Raw genomic sequence first — 20406 nt, 5'->3', positions numbered from 1 at the left:
CAGGCATTACTTACTCACTCCGACCTCATAGACGGTAGCCGTGAGAGGATACACAAAGCTAAAGCCAGCTGCAAGTCGTTTTTCCTCCCAGCGGTAAATCTACTAAAACTCTACAATGGTGAGTATATATATATCTGCTTTGCTCACTGTGGAGACATTTCCGCTCCAACGCTGCGTTTATGTTCCAGTGCAGTTCAGCGAGTATCCGCCCGGCCACGATTTTTTACAAAGTGCGTCAGTGGACATTCGGTGTGCCAGTTTAACGGTGTGATGCAGCAGTTCCCCGCGGCTCCTCTGCGGCCTTCTGCAGCAGAAACTCGTGTGTCGCAAATAGCTCGATCGCTCGATGACTGGCAGTAAAGCTGAGCTGGCCGCTGTCCTTGATGGGCAGGTGGTGATGATTAAGCTCCGCTTTCAGCACATCTACACCAGAAAAGACTTGAAGCGGAGGGTGCGATGTATCTGCATTTTTAGAAAACGGCCATCGAGCATGGTTGAAACTTACGGGAGGAGAACTTGGTCGATGGCATTTTAGAATATTTATGATGTAGCTATTCTCGAGTAGGTTTGTGGTAACTGTGTAGCCATATATTGCGCATGAGAGAGGAATTAGGTGTGTGTGTGTGTGTGTGTGTGTGTGTGTGTGTGTGTCTCGTTAAAACATTATGTACAAGTCAGGTCAGATTGAGGCATGCAAAGTAATTGCGCAGAGCAGAAATATTTGTCACTCCCACATGCTAAAGCCATGGTAAACTTATAACAGTAATATTTCCAAATGAAATTAATAGGCCAGGTTTCTTCATCTTCAGTAACAGATTGACAATTTTGTTGTCTTTGTTTTTACTTTCAGGAAATTGAGCCGACGCGCGCGCACACACACACACACACACACACACACACACACACACACACACATATATACACACGAACTTTGTGTTCTCTGCACTGTGTAGTATAAACACAACTTGTTAGCATTGGTAGTATCACTCATAAAAACACCCTCATAAACCAAATGGTATCAAATAATCCAGTTGCATAAGATTTAGTTCCTTCCTGTTCTGTCCATGTAGTATTTCACTTCAAATTTCAGAGATGTACTCAAAAGTTAAACACGATGCAGAGCATGCAGCAACACACTGAAGGCTGCTCAGCCTGATCACTGATCCCAAGTAATGCATAAGGAAATAACACTTTTTTTTTTTTTTTTAAATTGAATACTCCAAACATCATAAGTACAGTCACAAGCTGTGCCACCCCCCTGTGGAAGGTATATGTGTGGCATTATCAGTGCAACCAGGTTTTGCTGCAAGGTGGGGTCAGAATGGTGCAGAAAAACACGTCATCAAAGTACTAAATTCAAAAGAGGCCAACCTTGTCAGCTGATTGAGCTCAGCACATGTCAGGACAGCCAGCAGTTATGTTTGTGTGCAATGGTGGTTGTATATTCTGACTGAGCCCGCTATGGTGCCATCAAGTCTTTTGGTTAACTTTTCCATCTTTAGCGTGTAGTTTTTTTTGTCATATAGTTAAAAAGCAACAACAGCAACTTGAAGGGAGACAAATGTACAACAGACAGCCAATCAGGGCTTGTCATGGTGAAAAACATCAATCGACTTAGATTAGGGCATCAGCAGAGAAACGATTAAGGATTTATTTGTTACCATGATTATTCTCTTCAAATTATGTTGCCTTTGGCATTCATTTAAGCTAAGGCACTAGCGGAAAGGTCCTTTTTTAAAATTTTTTTTTTATTGCGCACAATGGATTTCGGGGACTATGACCAGAAGGATTATATACAGGCAGAACTACTGACTGAATGGACGAATCCAGAATGATCTGTATAGTAAAGCATTCAAACAGCATGTAAACAAAATGATTTAATATGGCCGATTTTGCTCTCGAAGCGGGGGTCCAAAACTAAATATTAACAAAATACATGGCAGTTTGGATCTGGACAAGTTTGCAGTGCATCATTGTCAATCCTCACATTAGCTTTGTGGTGCATTATGTCCGTTTTCCAGAATGTACTGCGACAATGGGGCATTAAGGGATCTGCTCCAATGCCTGCTGACCTGTAAAAGCTTCTAACCAATTGATTGATGTCCCTCTCTATCGCTGTTACTTTTTTTTTTCTCTTATCTGTGACACAATCCTGTGTGTTTATTGTAACCTTCCAGTTGTAGTCACGTACAAAACTGGAATCTCAAGTCAGTGCGGTGGCACCTCCGACGTGCTCTTATTCCTGTCTACACAGACACACCCTGATCCAACCCTGTCAAGTTTGACAGTTTGAGGAAGCTTTGTCTTTGAGTCCAGCCCTGAATTACTGTTAACTGCTTGAACTTGTCATGATTAGTTTTGTATCTTTAGCTTCAAGTAACAAAATAAAATAATATTCTCACAGATAGGTTGTAAATTTCCACCTGGCAGTGGCCCACAGTTTTGGGGGCCGAGTGCCAGTGTTTACAGGAATTGTCAGCCCTTGCAGCTGAGTGTCAGGTTAGCATGAGGGCCCGAAAATAGCTGCTGCACAGAGCTCTGCTAACCTGGAAACTGAGGCGAGATGAAAAATAGAGGAACAGTTGTCAGCCCACGCTGTATAGTATTGAATACATCGAAGTATGATCAAAAATGACTTGGTGAGATTTAACTCTCTCTTAAAAGAAAAAAGAAGCAAAGTAACTGGAGATTACTTCCCACTGACCCCCCCAACCATCACCCACTGTCTGATCACTGAGAAGGGGAAAGTTGGGGCATGTGTAAAAATAGCAGCTTGTGTGAATCAGCCTGGAAATAGTGCAGCGTACCATATGTGACAGGTTGTCACTGTTGTATGCAGGGTGATGCAATGATTGGGGGGTGGTTCAAGTGACCTCATTTTCAATTCTTGACCCAAACAAAGATACTGTTGCCCCGATCAAATGCAAAAGTGATGTCGGTAAACTAGTTTTGGTATTTCTAGTTACATATTTTCAAACGCAAACATGGGCTTTCCTTTCTTGTATTCATGCGATTTGTAATTGGAAATTTTAGCAGCAGTTTTAAGACCTCACTTCAGGCTCTGGCAATTTGACTGACTGACAGGTCAAAAATGTTTTTGCTGTTCTGAGGCATCTGCTGACAATAAATATACTGGTAATTACAGTCCACTAATGGTGTTCAATGGAGTTTACAGACAAGAATGTCTTGTTTCTGGCTAATTCTGCAATAAAAAAAATTAAAAAATCCACTTTTGCCACAAAGCGATCTTGTTATTTGACTGGTAACGTAGCCCACAGTGGTCGAGTACTACAGCCATGCTAAAGAGATAACACCTGTTTAAATAGCACGGTAAATATCTCTGATGGCTGACAAGTATATTGTCACGCGCTTTTATAGATGCAGACTTGAGGAGATTGTTTTGTTTATCAATAAACATCTCGGATAAAGAACAAGCAAATTTCAAAGTGGGAGCAAGATTTGGTCTTTTCATATGTGTTTAAATGCCATCGTCTTACTCACAATGTTTATGGAGGTAAACAGTGACATAACTACTTAATACAAACCCCAGAATTTCAGTGCATGAATGCTCTGAGAAAAGACAGCACAGTATTTAATTTACTTAAACAAATTTGATTTAGTTTGATTGTAATTACTTTAATTGTAGGATTGTTTTGGTGCAGCCATTAGACTTCTGTCTTTTTTATTTAGGTCATCCTTGGAGAATACACGTCAAATGCTTAGTAGTTCTCTGAACTCTACCTCCATTTCAGCTCACAAACAAGCTCATGAGCTTATGACCACTCATACCAGTCACATGAATGACACCTGCTGCAAATCTGTCTTTGTTCCTTCACCATCAACCTGCTTTCTCTCGCGTCTCTTTGGTTCCACCTGCTGGCAGAGTTTCTAAATGACTCTTGGATTCTGGCAAAGATGGATTTTGTTGCCTTGTTTTTGATAGATGTGTGATGATATTTTGTCGTCTTCTCTGCTTTTGTCATTTACCCTCTTCTTTCTTTTTTTTTTTACCTCCTCCCCTGCTTCCTCCTTCCGTCTCTTCTCACAGCGTGAATGCATCTCAGTCCACGTAGGCCAGGCTGGCGTCCAGATGGGAAACACCTGCTGGGAGCTGTACTGTCTAGAGCACGGCATCCAGCCGGACGGCCAAATGCCCAGCCTCAAGCCCGTGGGCGGCCACGACGACTCCTTCACCACTTTCTTTAGTGACACTGGGGCTGGGAAGTATGTCCCCAGAGCTATCTTTGTTGACCTGGAGCCAACTGTCATTGGTCAGTAGCGTTATAATGTGAAGTATGTTGTGGTTTTAGCTATCGAAAATGAGCCATTTCAGAGGGTGGTTGTATGTTTGTGACGGATAAGTGTGTTAGATCGTTGCTACAAGATAGATTTGATTTGAAAACTAAGAGACTTTAGTCTTCCACCCATCACTCTACAAGGACATGTTCTAATTTGAAAAAGTGGGATGCGTTTGCAAGCCTGTGAAATGGTTCTCATAGATACTTGATCAAACCAAGTCTTCCTCTAAAAACTGAATTGGTAATCTGAACTGCTGCTGTTTTGTTTTCTCAGATGAAGTCCGAACTGGAATGTACCGTCAACTTTTTCACCCCGAACAGATGATCTCAGGAAAGGAGGATGCAGCCAACAACTACGCCCGTGGGCACTACACCATCGGCAAAGAGATCATTGACCTTGTCCTAGACAGGATACGCAAACTGGTAAGAACTTAAAGGCAATCAACATGTTTTAATTTTAATTTATTCTAATTGGTCCATGCTATAAAAACTTGCAAGCACAAATTTAAGGATTATCCTGCCATATCCGATGGTGTCATTCAGACCGGCACTCGATCTTGAATTGAAACCCTGCTTTGCAGTCAGTGTTTCATAGTAACTTTACAGAACAGAGGCGACGGCAGCCAAGCACTGCTTTATCTGTAGGAAACTTCTATTAAGTATCCCATAGCACTGCTGAAGAAAAGTAAATGTTTTAAATTCCAGCTTTACCTTGCCACCGACCACATAAATGACAATTTCATGGTGATCTGTGAAAATACACTTTGTAGACAAACCAAGAGGCTTCTTCCCGGTCATAGAGCTGGGCTTGTAATGTGTAACCTTGAGCACACACTTGCCAAGTGATTCATGAATATACTTTTGGAATTGGTTTCATGCGTTTGTTTTCTGAGGTTATACAATCGGTACATAACCTGAGCAGGGAGACAAATTACACAAAGCAATAATTTGTTTTCTGAGTGGATTTTTATTTGTCAGACTTTGTAATTGTTTCTGTATCTACAGGCTGATCAGTGCACTGGTCTCCAAGGATTCTTGGTCTTCCACTCCTTCGGTGGAGGCACCGGCTCTGGTTTCACCTCCCTGCTGATGGAGAGGCTTTCTGTTGATTTTGGTAAAAAGTCAAAACTTGAGTTTGCCATCTACCCAGCACCGCAGGTTTCCACTGCTGTAGTGGAGCCCTACAACTCAATCCTGACCACCCACACCACCTTGGAGCACTCTGACTGTGCCTTCATGGTGGACAATGAGGCCATCTACGACATCTGCCGCAGGAACCTCGACATTGAACGCCCATCCTATACTAACCTCAACCGCCTTATCAGCCAGATAGTCTCATCCATCACAGCCTCACTTCGCTTCGATGGAGCCTTGAACGTTGACTTGACGGAGTTCCAGACCAACTTGGTGCCCTACCCTCGTATCCACTTCCCTCTGGCCACCTATGCCCCAGTCATCTCTGCGGAGAAAGCATACCATGAGCAGCTGTCAGTGGCTGAGATCACCAATTCCTGCTTTGAGCCAGCCAATCAGATGGTGAAGTGTGACCCCCGTCATGGTAAATATATGGCCTGCTGTCTGCTGTATCGCGGTGATGTGGTGCCCAAAGACGTCAACTCTGCCATCGCCGCCATCAAGACCAAACGCAGCATCCAGTTTGTGGACTGGTGCCCCACAGGCTTCAAGGTGGGCATCAACTACCAGCCTCCAACTGTGGTTCCTGGTGGAGACCTGGCCAAGGTGCAGAGGGCCGTGTGCATGCTGAGCAACACCACAGCCATCGCTGAGGCCTGGGCCCGACTCGACCACAAGTTTGACCTCATGTATGCCAAGAGAGCCTTTGTCCACTGGTATGTTGGGGAGGGAATGGAGGAGGGAGAGTTCTCAGAGGCCAGAGAAGACATGGCTGCCCTGGAGAAGGATTATGAAGAGGTGGGGATCGACTCGTATGAAGAGGATGAGGAAGGAGAGGAATATTAAACGGGCATAGTCTTGGTTATTAGTTATTTCCTAAAGAAAACAAACAAAGTATGTTGCACGTTAGTTTAAAATTCAGAAATATGTGGTTTTTATTTACCCGTTTTAAATTTGAAAATCCACTTTCAATCTTGGTTGAATGGATTTTTATGTTGTGCCATCATCCTTTCTTTTGCTGAAAAATAAAAAATAGCTTGATAACCTGATTTTGAACATTGTGTTGTTATTTAATAGTTCTTTCCACAAAATTTGCTGCCTTTTTTCTTTTACTCAAAACATGCTTCTTTGTTTGTGTCAGGTGTTGGACTTGTAAATATATTTAAAAAAAAAAAAAAAAAACTAATCTGAGCTATATTATTTGGTAGGCAATATTTTCATCCACTCTAATTCACTTTCACTTTTTCAGACAGGTAGACCTGAGTATCTGTAGTTTTACTGCTCAGCCACTAGGGTCCAGTCAAATCCAATTTGTGGCGCTACTTTCATGAGAAGAACCTGGTTGGGAGCTTCTACTTGCTCTCCAGAATGGGAACTAATTTTACCCCAATCAGTGGGGGTAATAAGTACATTTACTCAAGTACTGTGCTTCAGTGCAATTTTGAGGGTCTTTATTATTTCCATTTGATGGTACTTTATACTTCTACTACACTTCAGTGTGCTTCTTTCTACTCTATTGATATGACGGTTCAGTACATTTTGCAGAAACTGCTTGCATACTTTAAGTAAGGATTTGAATGCTAGGCTTTAACTTGCAGTGGAGTAATTTCACAGTGTGGCATTAGTCATTTTATTTAAGGAAAGGACCCGAGGACTTCTTCCACCACTTGTATTGCACGCGCCTAATAAGGTCTGCACTTTTCAGTTTAGGAAGAGGAAATTCAGTGCATTGTATGTTTGGTGCTCCTCACATCTACATTTTAAATTGAATTAAACATCTAAACATCTAAAGTGTGCTGGACATCAAACCCACTAAATTGTAATTTGAATATTTGAGCAGCAAGTTTACACAAACATGACATCTTAAAATGTGGAGTATTATCTCAATAATTATTGTTCTCATTTGTCAAATTACGGTGGCCTTCGTTTTACCTGTATTACCTCTAGGTATAGTTACTAGACTTTTTACTGTTGTATTTAATACATTTTAAGTGACAGCACTTAAAGTAACACTTTGCCAGGTGATGAATAATATGTTCACACAGGCTACCTAGAATAAAAAGAAACGTAGTATATCTGACAGAAATGTTGCATTTGTAATCATGGGAAATATATACCAGTTTTCATGATTTTTTTTTTTTTTTGCAGACATTTGCAGCAGAGGGTTAAGAAAACACTCCTCGTCGCCTCGAGAAGTGGCTGCTGTATGCGACTCCTGGTTGCTAGGCAACTGCACAGACGCTTTTTTAGCCTTCCGGAAGTGCGTGGCTGAGAGGAAATATGGCGCTCAGCGCATCGCATATACCAGTGATATTTCTCGCTTCAACGTATTCTCTCAGCACGTTCATTTTGTCTACTTTCGTCGCTTTTGCAGCACTTGAAACGGCAAACGGCGACAATGCGTTCAGCGCAAGCCGCACGGCTACAGCGCCTGTCGCTGCCGCCAGGGACCTGCGGTGAGTTTACCGTTACGTTGAGTAGCGGCTAGCTAGCCGCCTATGCTAACGTACGTTTGGTTACAGCTTTTACTTTGAGTTCCTCTGCAAAGGTCATATTTCACTCAATGGCGGATTCAACTTCGGGTTACGCCGCTTTTAAGTCTGTTTTTCCTTCCCGTTTGCCAGAATTGACCGTGTCTGTCGAGCAGTGTTTCATAAGGAGAGCGAGATATTTACCAGACTCCATTGAAAAAGTTGTCCATTTAACGACTTGTTACGTTTAACAACCACCAGTCCGCCGTCGACACGCACCTTAATGGGACTGGCAAAACATTGCTGCTCTGTAGTAAAGTTCGGCGTATAGAAGGGCTTAAGAAACTGCACCTAATGGAGAAAATACAGAGACTACAATCACGTAGTGATTCACGTGTTATTCCGCCCTCCTGCGGAGATGTAACGCTGCTGAGGGCTCGTTTGATCAACACTAATATTACATTTCATTCAGCTGACGCTTTTATCCAAAGCCACTTACAAGTATGTGTTTTCTTGTTTTGTTTTTTTTTCTCCTGAAGGTAGGTTGATTTTCTCAAACTGAATTTGTAAATGAGGTCACGATGTTGGACCAAAATGTTTGTTTGTTAACACAAAGTTTGGGAATGTCATTTGAAGAATGATGTCTGATGTCTGCAGGACTGATTGAACATGGTCGAGTCATCTGCATTTTTTTTTTAATTTTTTTTTGCAAGCAGCTTGCAAATGTTTCCTCAGCTGGGTGTAAAAGTGTACAGGTTGAACAGAATAAAATGTTATATTGGGTTGAAGCTCGCTTTACATTATTTCTGACTGTTCCAAGTTAGATGGGATGTAAAGACAACTATCCTTATCTCTTGTGCACACTGAACAAAAGTCCTGCTGCTGCTTTTTCTTTTCTTTTTTCATCCTGATCTTTTTCTTATGTCCACTCTCAGCTACCTTTTGTATGATGTGAACCCCCCAGAGGGTTTCAATCTGCGGAGAGATGTCTACATCCGCATGGCCTCTCTGGTCAAAACTCTGAGTAAGGAGGGGGATGACTGGGTGTTGGTGCTTCCTCCATGGGGTCGACTCTACCACTGGCAGAGTCCCAACCTCCACCAGATCCGCATCCCGTGGGGAGAGTTCTTCAGCCTCACCAGCCTGCAGGCCAACGTGCCTGTCTTAGAGTATGAGGAATTCGTCGCTGGTGAGCTTTTACGTTTGGTGATCTAGATTAGAGTTTATAATGCACAGTAAACACTAACGGTTCTTTAACTCTGCCCAGTTTAAGTGTCTTTTGTTCCTCTCTTTGGGTGTAGAGAATGGTGGCCCATTCATAGACCAGGTTCTGGTCCTGCAAAACTATGCTGAGGGATGGACTGATGGGAAATGGGAGGAAAAAGTTGACGAGCGGCCATGCATTGATAAAATGATGTACTCCAAAGATAAACAGGGCTACTACAGGTAAAACATTATGCACAGAAGCAGCACAAGCATTTGAAAACAAGTTCAGCATAATGGAGCATCAACAAATCATTTTTTATCTCCATACATTTTCAAAATTTGAATAGCACAGTGAAAAGTAAAGATGCGGAGGTCAGGGTGGTGCGAATTGTAATTAATAACACCGATCTGCTTTACATCCTGATAGATCACATTCACACGTCTCTATAAATGATGTCCATCTTTGCCTTCATTCTTGCAAGTCTCTCCGACTTTCTTTTCTCTGTCCAAGGGGCTGGTTTTGGGGCTACGAGGAGACAAGAGCTCGAAATGTAACATGTGTATCAGCCCAAGGCCATGCGTCAATCATGGCCCCAGTTCTGCAGAGAAACATCACTGTGACGTGAGTCTCCAAAGTAACATGCTGATATAAAATTCACAGACAATACACACAGTGTTTGGACATCTGTCGGTAGTTAGTAAAAAGTGGCTGTAACAAATACATCAATATTAGGATTTTTGAGTTTTGTGGGTATTTAAAGAGTGGGTTAACTTTCAGTCTGGGCTGTTTTTTTTTTGTAATGAATGCTGACTCTGCACAATTATAAATCAACGTACCACTATATCATACCACCTATTGTGTTACATACCTGCAAGGCTAAAGAGAAAAAGTAAATACAAAAAGTACTAAGCAAAGATTCCTCCATAAAACAATCTAATTATTGATCCTTATTTACTTACAGTTTGTTTTCTAAGATCTTGGTGACACTGACTTGATTCAACTTTGGCGTATGCCGCTATTTTGCAGATCGGTTATGCTCGACCGAGCAGAGACACTTCTTCATGATCACTACGCTGGGAAGGATTACTGGGATGTAAGTGAAAAATATCATACTTGTATTCAAATGTGTGTGTCAGGAGTTTAGTGACATATTTTGTATTTTGTATAGGATTAACATTAGCTTATTTGATATAAGTTCACTGTCATTAGGCTTTCATGAATGTGTCACTGAAACATTGATGTTTTATTACTTTAATTAACATATAATTTGTGTTTGGATTTTTGCATTGTTATTCCAAGGTTTTAAGGCACTCTTTACAGTTCTTAAACTTTGAAAGAACCTTATCCGTTGTCTGTGTTCAACGCAGACCCGGCGCAGCATGGTTTTTGCTAAACACCTGCGGCTCATAGGAGACGACTTCAGAGCAAAATACCTGAATTCTACAGATGACAGAGACCTCACAGTATACAGTGAGGACTGGACTCGCATGAAGGTGAGTCGGTGTATCTTACTGTGCCATGATCATGTGGTTGCACTTGTACTGGTGAATCGCACATTTTAAATTTTTTTACCGCATGACAATTTAACGGTCGGTTTATTTATTTATTTTTTCCTTTTCAGGCCAAACCCGGCTCTTCTAAAGGTGGTCCTTATCTGGGGGTCCACCTGCGCAGGAAGGACTTTATTTGGGGCCATAGAGAGGACGTACCCAGCCTCAAAGGGGCGGTCAAAACAATGCGTAGCTTGATGAAGAAACACAAACTCGACAAAGTTTTTGTTGCAACAGATGCAGATGATGAAGGTTATGACAGACCGTTGCATTTAGAGACCATTTACAATTTGTTGTGCTTTCATGTGATTAAAGGGCTTGTAGAAATGTTTTCTTTCACACATGCATCATAAGATATTTTTTTTTCTTACATTTCTAAAGGTGATACCTCTTTTTTCTTATGGAAAAGACCAGCGGCTAATATTCTTATAACATCTTTTTATATTGAAAAAAACCAAACATCTGATGATCTAAAAGCATTTTGAACAGCATGGAAACCATAAGATAATAATTTAATCTATTATAATGATAATAATAATAATAATAATAATAATAATAATAAGATAGTTATATTAATATTAGAAAGTAGTAGCATATCAGAAAATCACATTAACTATCAATAAGTTTATCATCCTGTGTAATCTTTGTAGAATCAAAGGAGCTGAAAAGGTTGTTGCCAGAGATGGTGCGGTTTGTGCCATCCGCCGAGGACCTGGAGCTTTTTAAAGATGGAGGAGTGGCCATCATCGACCAGTGGATATGTGCCCATGCCAGGTAAATTCATTTTTAATGGTTTTGTTACAGTACATGTTGATGATTAACATAGCAGTTTCTTTGGCAGTTTATTGTTGTCAGATAATAATAGAAAATAGCTATATTTGACTTTTTTATGGCTTATTTGTTAATTACAAATGTTAAACTGAGTGTTTATTTTGATTTAAATGCTTTTTTTGGTCTGTTTAAACAGTTCTTTTCCGGTCTGAGAGGTTGAGAGTTTCTAAAAAAAAAAAATGTTGCCGCACAAGTGGCCCCCTGACATTTTCCTCAATTTTTCACCAAGCATCTTCAACAGGTCAAATTTATTTGTTTAGTTCTTTGGTTTATGACCAAATACCTGCAAAATGATTGACATTACAGTCTATCTATATATAAATACAGAATCTGTTGGCAACAGGAGACGTTATTAGTACCTGAAGCATTCTGGTTCCCATTTGGTGTCCAGGTAGTTTTGACTAATCCCATTTGAGCAGGTTTTGGTTGCACGACGGAGGTAAACCGTTTGTGTGGAGAGCAAAAGTGATGGACTATATTGGCGGAAATGCAATCGCGTAAGCCATCGGCTATCGTCTGACGATGATTTAGCTTTTTTAATGGCTATTACTGGAGTGGTTTTAAACAGAGGGCAGACCGGCTACTTTTGGAACCATCTGGTTGTGGATGCCGTCGCTCAACTTTGATTCTCGCGTCTCACGTTGCTAATTGGACTGTGAACAATGACCCGTGCACCAAAGAGGAAGTCTTGGCCCAGATGTACGCAGGCTTCACTACAACCCTCGAAATATTTGCCATTGCCCCCCCCACCGGTTAAATTGTTGATGATGGGTTCAGAGTTTGCTTTTTGTTTGATGCTGACCGGCAAACGTTAGCATACTAACATACTAGATTAAAATGGTGACCATGGTAAACATTACAATTATTTGAACTCGGTATATAGAGTCCGGCCCTCTGAGGTGTTTTGAGTTTTGAGCGCCTTCCTAAACTACTGAACAGTCCCAAGCATTTGCATGGAGCTAATGGTAAGTCACTAAATTGGAAAACTTGCCTCAGTCACGACCTGCGGTGCTTAAAGCTGAAGTCTGTAACACAGCTGCTAAGTGAGTGCTAATGAAGTATCACTGTAGGAAATAATGCTTTAATTGATATGGCTGGTGTTTGTTGGGCAAGTGGAGGCGGTGCAAGAAAACACAAGCTTTTGTCAGAGTTTATTTGGAAGCAGGAATGTGTGGCTTCTTCCTGCAGGCTTGCAGACTTGCTTCAAACTTTCAAAAAAAGTTGGGTAATTATTTTTTTGGCCTTTACTAGTTAGCATGCTGACGTTAGCATTTTGCGCAAAGCACCACCCAAGTTCACAGTTCTGGTTGTAAACTTGCAAAAAAAAAAAAACTAACTATAAATAGTTCAGACTAGGAAATTGTTTTTGTTTTTTTTAAACATTGTGTAATAATATAAAATATGTATATTTGATAGTTTGTACCATTTTCAGCATTTACAGTAAAATCTCTATTCATGGAGATTTTTTCAGGGTAATTATTGAGGATTAATAAATTCATACCAGTTATTTTTAACGATGATCTTTGAGCAGCCTTATCCTCGGTATACCTGCCCATGGAAAATATTTTAGGTTGAAAAACGAGTCCGGGTGGCTCGTGCTTTCCGCATACCACATTCTCAAGCAATGTTCCAACACCTGCATATATTTAATCACTATCCACTTCCTCATTCTTTCTTTCTTTCCTTTTTTATTTTTATTTATTTATTTTTTTGTTTTTTTGTTTCCAGATTCTTTATAGGAACATCAGTGTCCACGTTTTCTTTCCGGATCCATGAAGAGAGGGAGATCCTGGGTTTCGATCCCAAAACTACATACAGTCGTTTCTGTGGGGACACTGAGAAAGAATGTGAACAGCCCACACACTGGAAAATTGTTTATTGATGTCACCTCTGAGTCTCCAGAGACACAAGTGCCAAAAGCAGTATGAGAAGTGACATTTATTAGTACAGTGAACCCTCGTTTTTCGCGGGGGTTACGTTCCAAATAGAAACCGTGATAGGCGAAATCCGTGAAGTAGTAGCCTTTATTTTACAATTGAAATAGATAGAACTGGACATTAAATATATCTACGTTACGTATAGTCGTAATGTGATTTCAATGCACGATGCAAATCCGTGAAGCAGCGAGACCGTGAAAGGTGAACCGCGTTATAGCGAGGGTTCACTGTATACAAAAATATACAAGACATTTGAACTGTCATGCGGTTATTGTTTTTTCACTTATTTTGTTTCAGTGTTGTGCAATCAGGTCTATAATGACCACTGTGACTGAACTTTATGCCCAAAAGGCCACGACTGAGCTGCCAAACAAGTATTATTATTATTGTTAAAAAAAATTAAATCAGCTTACATTCATAGGAGGGATGTTGACTGTGGATGCTTCAAAAGAGGCTTGTGTTTTACAACATTTTTGATATTTATTTTTTACACCAGCACAACGGGTGAGAAAAGTGTCTTATAATGACTGCAGCAGACATTATTGTAAGGATGTATTCTCAGCTTACATTTCATGAGATTCAAAATATTAGGTTCACTGCTTGAGCATCTAAACTTAAGCTGTTATACTTTGAAGAAATTATCAAAGAATTATTTTTCAAAAAGTGGTATGAAGTAGCATTTAGTGATCATAAACACAATATGAAGGTAAAACACTTTGATCAAAGACACCTTTTGGAATTTACTTGTTATCCAGTAAAATTGTGCTTACATTCAATGTTTCTTATTTAAAAAGCACACGGGTTTAATAAATGAAATACCCCCCTCCCCTCAAAAACAGCAATATTTTTGCTTTTTTATATTTTTATGCAGTGTTGAGAATTACCATTTGTTATATGGCATTATATTACAACATTAGTGATGCTGGAATAGTATGAAATATGACTGAAAAGCAGGTTCTTAACATTGTAAATAACAATATTATGATAATATCGAAGAATTTTATTAATGATAAATATGTCCAGTCTCGTCTGTTTAAACCACAAACATAGATTTTGCATAGCCCATCAAAGTGTTTCTGAATACCACTGAAAGGAATTGAAATGGCACAAGGAAGCCACACAACACTGCCGGACATCAAGCTGTTACATAATAAATCTTTTTTCCAGAGTATGCACAAATATTGATAAAAACCTGTTTGGTATGGGCATTTTCTAATCCAGTAGTTCTCAAACTTAAAAAAGAAAAATATATATTTCTGTTTTGAGAAGTGGAAAGACATAATGCTCCCACACTGCAGGAAAAGCACATTTCCTTTTAAACAATAATTGTAAATTTAATAATAAAAGAGTTGAACTAACTGAAATACATAAAAGATAAAGGTTAGCAAGACAGCCTGGCTTTCATCAGAGCATTTTGCAGAATAAGATTTGTTATGTTTCCACATGAATCATATTCATCCACTTTAGGTACACTCAGCCTTCCTTGATATTCCTGTTTGAGTACCACTGGTTTAATAACTTGCTTTGTACAATCGATATGTGATTGTGGTTTTAAATAAAACATTTTTTTTTTGTGTGTGTGCAGATTTTAAATGTTAGAAAATTGCTGTGTATAAAAAGCAAAGTTTGTTGCTGTAAATATTTGTTTAAGGAAGTTACTATTTCACCAACACTACATTTACACACACTTAATAGCACATTCACATCTTAACCACATTAAGTCAACAGGTGACATTTAGAAATGATGATATATGTGTTATTGTGTAATAATTGTCACAGGGTGAGATTATACATATCTTTTTTTCAACCCTTTTAAATTTACTCAAAATCCTTGTACCATCAAACGGGATGTTTTTAGATACAGAGACAGAGATTGAGACATATGTACTTATCATTGAAATGTTCCCTCAGCTTTATTACTTCTAGTAATGGGAGTACTGTTGCGCACGTGTGTGTGTGGTAGGTAGTTAGCGATTGAAAAATGTTCCCACGTTTATATCAAGGTAAAAACCAGTATAACCAGATTGATGACACAGTTCTTTTTGGGGTATTCAACAATGCTATTGAGTCCTCTGCCCTATGCTCTTGTTGGGCCCGCCCCTTAAGCTTTCGGTGATCCATTGTTTTTTTAAGCATCGTCATGGAAAGAATATGATGCTGTCAAAAAGACTTTACCGACAGCTATATTTAGCATTTAGAAAGTGTGTCTGAAAAAGAGTAGAGAAATGACATTGGCTTCAGCCATGTGAAACATAAATAAAAAGCATAAATGGTTGATTTTTTTTTTCCAATCTGTATTTGCTGAAATCTTCACCTCTTGCCCATTATAGTTCTGTGTAAACATGATAATTGAGATTATGTTTTACAATCATTTTAATTCTAAAATCATATACTTTTGATTGCTAATTTTTCTTGAGTATCACTCTATACATTATTATGGGCTTGGGAAATGTCAGGAGAATTCACGATATTGTTTGTTTTTTTCTTCCTCCCCAGTGGATCCCCCACATTATATCAGCGTGACCTTTCCCTGTGGAGACACACACTTCCCCAACAACACCTCTTGTGTAACCGAGTGCAATGTGATGCTTCAAACCTAAAAATCCATGTTGTCAATGCAGAACAATTATTTTAAACGCTTTGTAACTTTGCAGCCTGAAATCACAGATTTGTTTTTCTTTCACTCTGAATAACAACTAGCTATAATTAAAGATAGCTTATATTTTGAAGCAATGCTCAGAGCCATATAGGAACATGAGGAAGGGATTCAACACCATTGCACCTGTTATACAGATGTTTAAAGGTATCATGTAAGTAAAATAGAGCCACTTAAAATGAAATCCGAGCTTTGGCCATCAGTTAATCAGTATAAAAAAATATATATATATATTTCCGAAGGGGCTCTTTAAGCTATTTAATTCAAAAGGTAGGCTAACTACTGTGATTAGCTTCTTTGATTGTGAATGATTGTAAATGATATGTACATGAAAAAAAACACTTAAAGGGTCCTTGTTTCGTGCAGGCAGGTTGTTGCAGTCGGAGGCCACGCCCCTTTTTGCAGGGTTACCTTGTTTCACGCAGGAGGATCTCCTCACATTATCAGGAAACAGAAACAGACAGGTGAAGGTGGCCGCTGTTGCTGCAGTAACTGCGATGCCCTTGAAGACGGTTTTGTTTTTTCCCGCTGCTTCTCTGTTTTAGAGCGTGAATTTGTTCAGTTTCTTACTACTAACCGACTGATGGAAAGGGCATCCTGCTAGGGGCCATCGAGCGCCATGCACTCCCTAACGACCCTGCGAGCTACCGTCCGATAACACGTCACTAGACCAATCAAGAGGAAAGCTACAGCCAGGTAGGTCAGCCGTGATTTATTACTGCAGTATTATCAAGTGTACATATGACAAAGGTATTTAATGATAACATCGAAATGATTTTCATGAAGAAGTACTTTTTCATCCAGTTTCTCTGTGTGGACTCTTGTGAATCTTACGAGTAATAAGGATAAATGTAGCTGTTCATCTGTTTATATCTGAAAGATCAGACTATGCCAAAAGACCTAAGTCCCTTATATGTAGACACATGGATTTTATGACAAGGTCATTAATGTTGCAGAGTTTTGGATCATATCACAGCCGATGGAGTCGTCATTCCTTTGGACACTTCTATGAAAGCTTAAGATAATTAACTTTCAATCTCATATACATTAGTGGAGGAATGCTGTTACACACTATGCCTAAAACACATTCTACTTGCTTGTGCATGTTTTTGTTAATAGACTAGAGATATACTTTTAATATATTGTGTCTTTATTTTAGCCACCTCCACTGATGGCCTTCCTCCAGCAACTGAAACTTCTTCTGTGGAAGAATGGACTGTCCATCATCAGACAGCCGGTGAGTGATAAGTGGAGTTGTCACTTTTATTTAATTACCTAAAAGAGATTGTGGAGAATAAATGCCACAAATAAGCAAACATACAGCCTGGAAACTCAGGAATATTAAATCATGTACGACTTAAAATGCAAAATGGAAATTAACTCTGTGTGAACTGATTATCAATAATGAGTTTTACAATATCTTGTGTTGTAGTTCTGGTCCCTGACTCTGATCACCTGGCCTCTGATCATCTTCATCCTCATTGCTGTGGCCCGCAACCAGTTCCCTCCCATAGTCAGAGAAACATGTGAGTGTAAAACTGCAGTATCACTTCGTCACAAACTTATTTTTTAACAAAGACAGCGCTTATTATTGTTAAATCAATTGTAAACACTGATATTATTTAATAAAACAAAAATACACTGCAAGAAAAGAGAATAAAGCATTCATTACATGACACTGTAAATCTGTCACAATCTGCCGATTTTACTTTTACACTCCTCTTGCAGTACCATAAATCTTCTATGAGGTCAGGTATAGCAAATTAAAGCTGCTTTTATAAATAATCACAGCTGTATTTACTATATTTTCATATCTGCAATGGATTTTCAGAGTATTGCAGTAAATACTTCACTGAAAATATTATTATTATACTTATTATATAAGTCTGATGTTATTGTGAGTTTCATTAAGGGTGGGTACAGTCAACTGCGGAACAAAAGAGGTTTCTGAAGCTTACATTGACACAATACTGACTTGATGTGGACTGCAGGATTTTTCGTTGACACCTTGAAGGTCGGCACCTGCGAACCTGACATTCCAATTTCACAATCAAAGTAAACAAATGGGAGGATTAAACTCAAACAGCAATAATCCTTCAGAACTGAGCCTTTTTCATCAATGCTGTCATGATGTATGTACTCCTTTATTTTTTAACCTTTGTACTGGCTAAGATCACATGTATTTATCTGCGGTAAATGTGGCTTTGTGATGCCATCTAGGACCTCAGTTCAATGGTTGGTTATAGAGGGAGTGGCAGAACATGTGACCAGTTGGTTTGAAAAAAGAATACCAGAAGCCTTTTAGTTATTTGTAGGCCCAGTTCTTTAACAAATATATTTTTGACCTCACAAAACAAAGCAGGAGGAGTATTTTGAATAAACCTTTTATGATTGGGTCAAATTTCCTGCCTTTAACGCTATGATAAAAACCTTTGTACTCATGGTAGTAATCATAACTAGTGCAGAGCTAACCCTCCCTCTTATGTTCATTCAGCCTTTTTAGATGGATCAGATTCTAAGGAGGCAGGGATTCTTTTGTAATTCAATAACCCCAGTGTTCCTCAATATAAAAACTACCCACTGAATCAAAACAATGGCACCTTCCCTCTCCCATAGATGCTCTCTGTGGGTTGTTTGTTATATACATATATATACAGTATTAGACGACACCCAAAACAGGCAACGAAACCATGTTCATTATCTGATCCGACCGAATGACCAGCAGTAGCCTGAAATCGTGTTGTATAGTGTTTCAAATTGATTTAAAGTGACTTGCAGATAAAAAAGATTAAAATAATTTACATCCAATGTGGGCTGGTATTTGTCTCAGAACTACCTATTGTAGTCTTCATTATAGAAGTAAATAATAACTTGCCCATTTTCTCTAGGATGGCTTCTGTTGTATTTGGAGTCATGTTGCAATGTAATGTTTGATAGATAAGAATTTTCAAAAATACGCAGACACCAAAGTGTATGCTTTTTTTGTCTAATTGTTGATAGTAGAAGTGCTCTTAAATGCTTAAGTGTAATATTTGAAGTATTACGTTATGGATTTCTGTAGTGAATAAAAGATACTCGAAGATAGTGCTGATGTTCACAACATAAATGTACCTCGGCAAGGGGACCTTGCATATGTCTGGGCTGTTTTTGAAAAGATCAAGCTTTTAATTTAAAATAAGGGCTTTTACTTTGAAACAGATACAGGAAGTTGCAGCATTTGGTCAACCAATGTTGACTTAATCCATTTTTTTAATCTAAACTGTGGAGTTTGTTGAAAAGTAGTTTACATTATGTGATTGAATATTTGATGATCGCACCCAGCAAGCACTACTAGACATTTTTGTGAGCACAAACAACACTTTTAATCACTTTTAACCATAACCCTGAATTGTAGCAGCAAGTACTTAACTGATGCTAACGTTACAATACAGGCTTTTCACAGCTAGGAGTTAAGCTAACGTTAGGTTGGGTGGGATTTGACTTTCACAGCTTTACTTTGTCATTATCTGACTCTGTTCATTTTTCCTTTGTGCCCCTTTGGAGCCATGCCAATATTATAAGTTAATGTAAACTTACTTAGGCTAGCTGCCGACAGAGATAAGCAGCCAGCGAGGACGGGAACGTGGCTGGTACTTTTTGTTTCACTGTCAACCAATTGGTCCCTGAACTTACCAAAATGTGAGAAACAATCACGTCAGAGCCTCCCTCACACTGATCTGCCAAAAAAAGTACCAGTTACTTGTGAAAAGTGGCATTGCGCAAGAAAAAGTCACAGTACATCAAAGAGTAAAATGTAGATGTGCTGGCACTGCGTACCTTTGAGTACCAGCCTTATATGAGCAATGATTGTCGCTGAGGTATTACAAAGCTGTTCCAATTATTCATACATTTTTTGTACCTCTTAAATTGCCATTTCAATTGTATGAATATAAGTTCTGCCATTTGCCTTTTTACTCCTCTTTTTTTTTTTTTTTTTAACTTGAATGAATCAGTGTTTTTATTTTCAATGTTGCCAGCTACGCGTTATTGCTATACAATTGTGTGTGTAAATACAGATGAAAACCTTGAGGTCAGATGTAATTCAGGTCTTTAAAGTTTGCTTATATGCTCCACATTTTACAATGACTTTCACAAATGTCATGGCTGTCTATAGTCAAAAGCTCTTGTCTGGGTTCTGCAATTCCAAGATGAAACGCATGAATTGAATATCAGTCCAGTCATAGCTGTCTGACCGCAACTTGATCTTCAGGCTCTTTATATCTCGTCCTGAATCTTAGTAATTGCCGAGATTGTTTTCCGACCATAAGTTACGCACGGCTAGT

General features: G+C 39.3%; 3 protein-coding genes across 3 annotated transcripts in view; all 3 read left to right on the top strand.

Moving 5' to 3' along the window:
* LOC138620907 (tubulin alpha chain-like) lies at positions 1 to 6481 on the top strand. Its single transcript, XM_069698549.1, has 4 exons — positions 1 to 118; positions 4049 to 4271; positions 4573 to 4721; positions 5304 to 6481. The coding sequence occupies exons 1-4, from the start codon at positions 116 to 118 to the stop codon at positions 6276 to 6278; spliced, it is 1350 nt and encodes a 449-aa protein (XP_069554650.1). The 5' UTR covers positions 1 to 115; the 3' UTR covers positions 6279 to 6481.
* Positions 6482 to 7678: 1197 nt separating this feature from the next.
* pofut2 (protein O-fucosyltransferase 2) lies at positions 7679 to 13432 on the top strand. The gene is made up of 9 exons (XM_069698440.1): positions 7679 to 7888; positions 8839 to 9092; positions 9205 to 9349; positions 9621 to 9731; positions 10137 to 10203; positions 10478 to 10603; positions 10732 to 10912; positions 11311 to 11434; positions 13220 to 13432. Exons 1-9 carry the CDS (start codon positions 7713 to 7715, stop codon positions 13371 to 13373), a joined length of 1338 nt encoding a protein of 445 aa, XP_069554541.1. The 5' UTR covers positions 7679 to 7712; the 3' UTR covers positions 13374 to 13432.
* A 3243-nt stretch (positions 13433 to 16675) lies between these two features.
* Positions 16676 to 20406, top strand: part of abca12 (ATP-binding cassette, sub-family A (ABC1), member 12) — a 66922-nt gene continuing 63191 nt past the window's right edge. Inside the window, 3 exon segments of the mRNA XM_069698548.1 lie at positions 16676 to 16780; positions 17244 to 17321; positions 17517 to 17610. Coding sequence (XP_069554649.1) covers positions 17256 to 17321; positions 17517 to 17610 — 160 coding nt within the window. The 5' untranslated portion in view covers positions 16676 to 16780; positions 17244 to 17255.

This window comes from Brachyistius frenatus, unplaced genomic scaffold (assembly GCF_029030835.1).
Source record: "Brachyistius frenatus isolate BFR_SWC_R1_liver_20210118 unplaced genomic scaffold, ASM2903083v1 Contig_27, whole genome shotgun sequence".
In the NCBI taxonomy this organism is placed as follows: Eukaryota; Metazoa; Chordata; class Actinopteri; family Embiotocidae; genus Brachyistius; species Brachyistius frenatus.
Note: the sequence above shows the minus strand (reverse complement) of the source record. Positions and strands in the feature narration are given on the sequence as shown.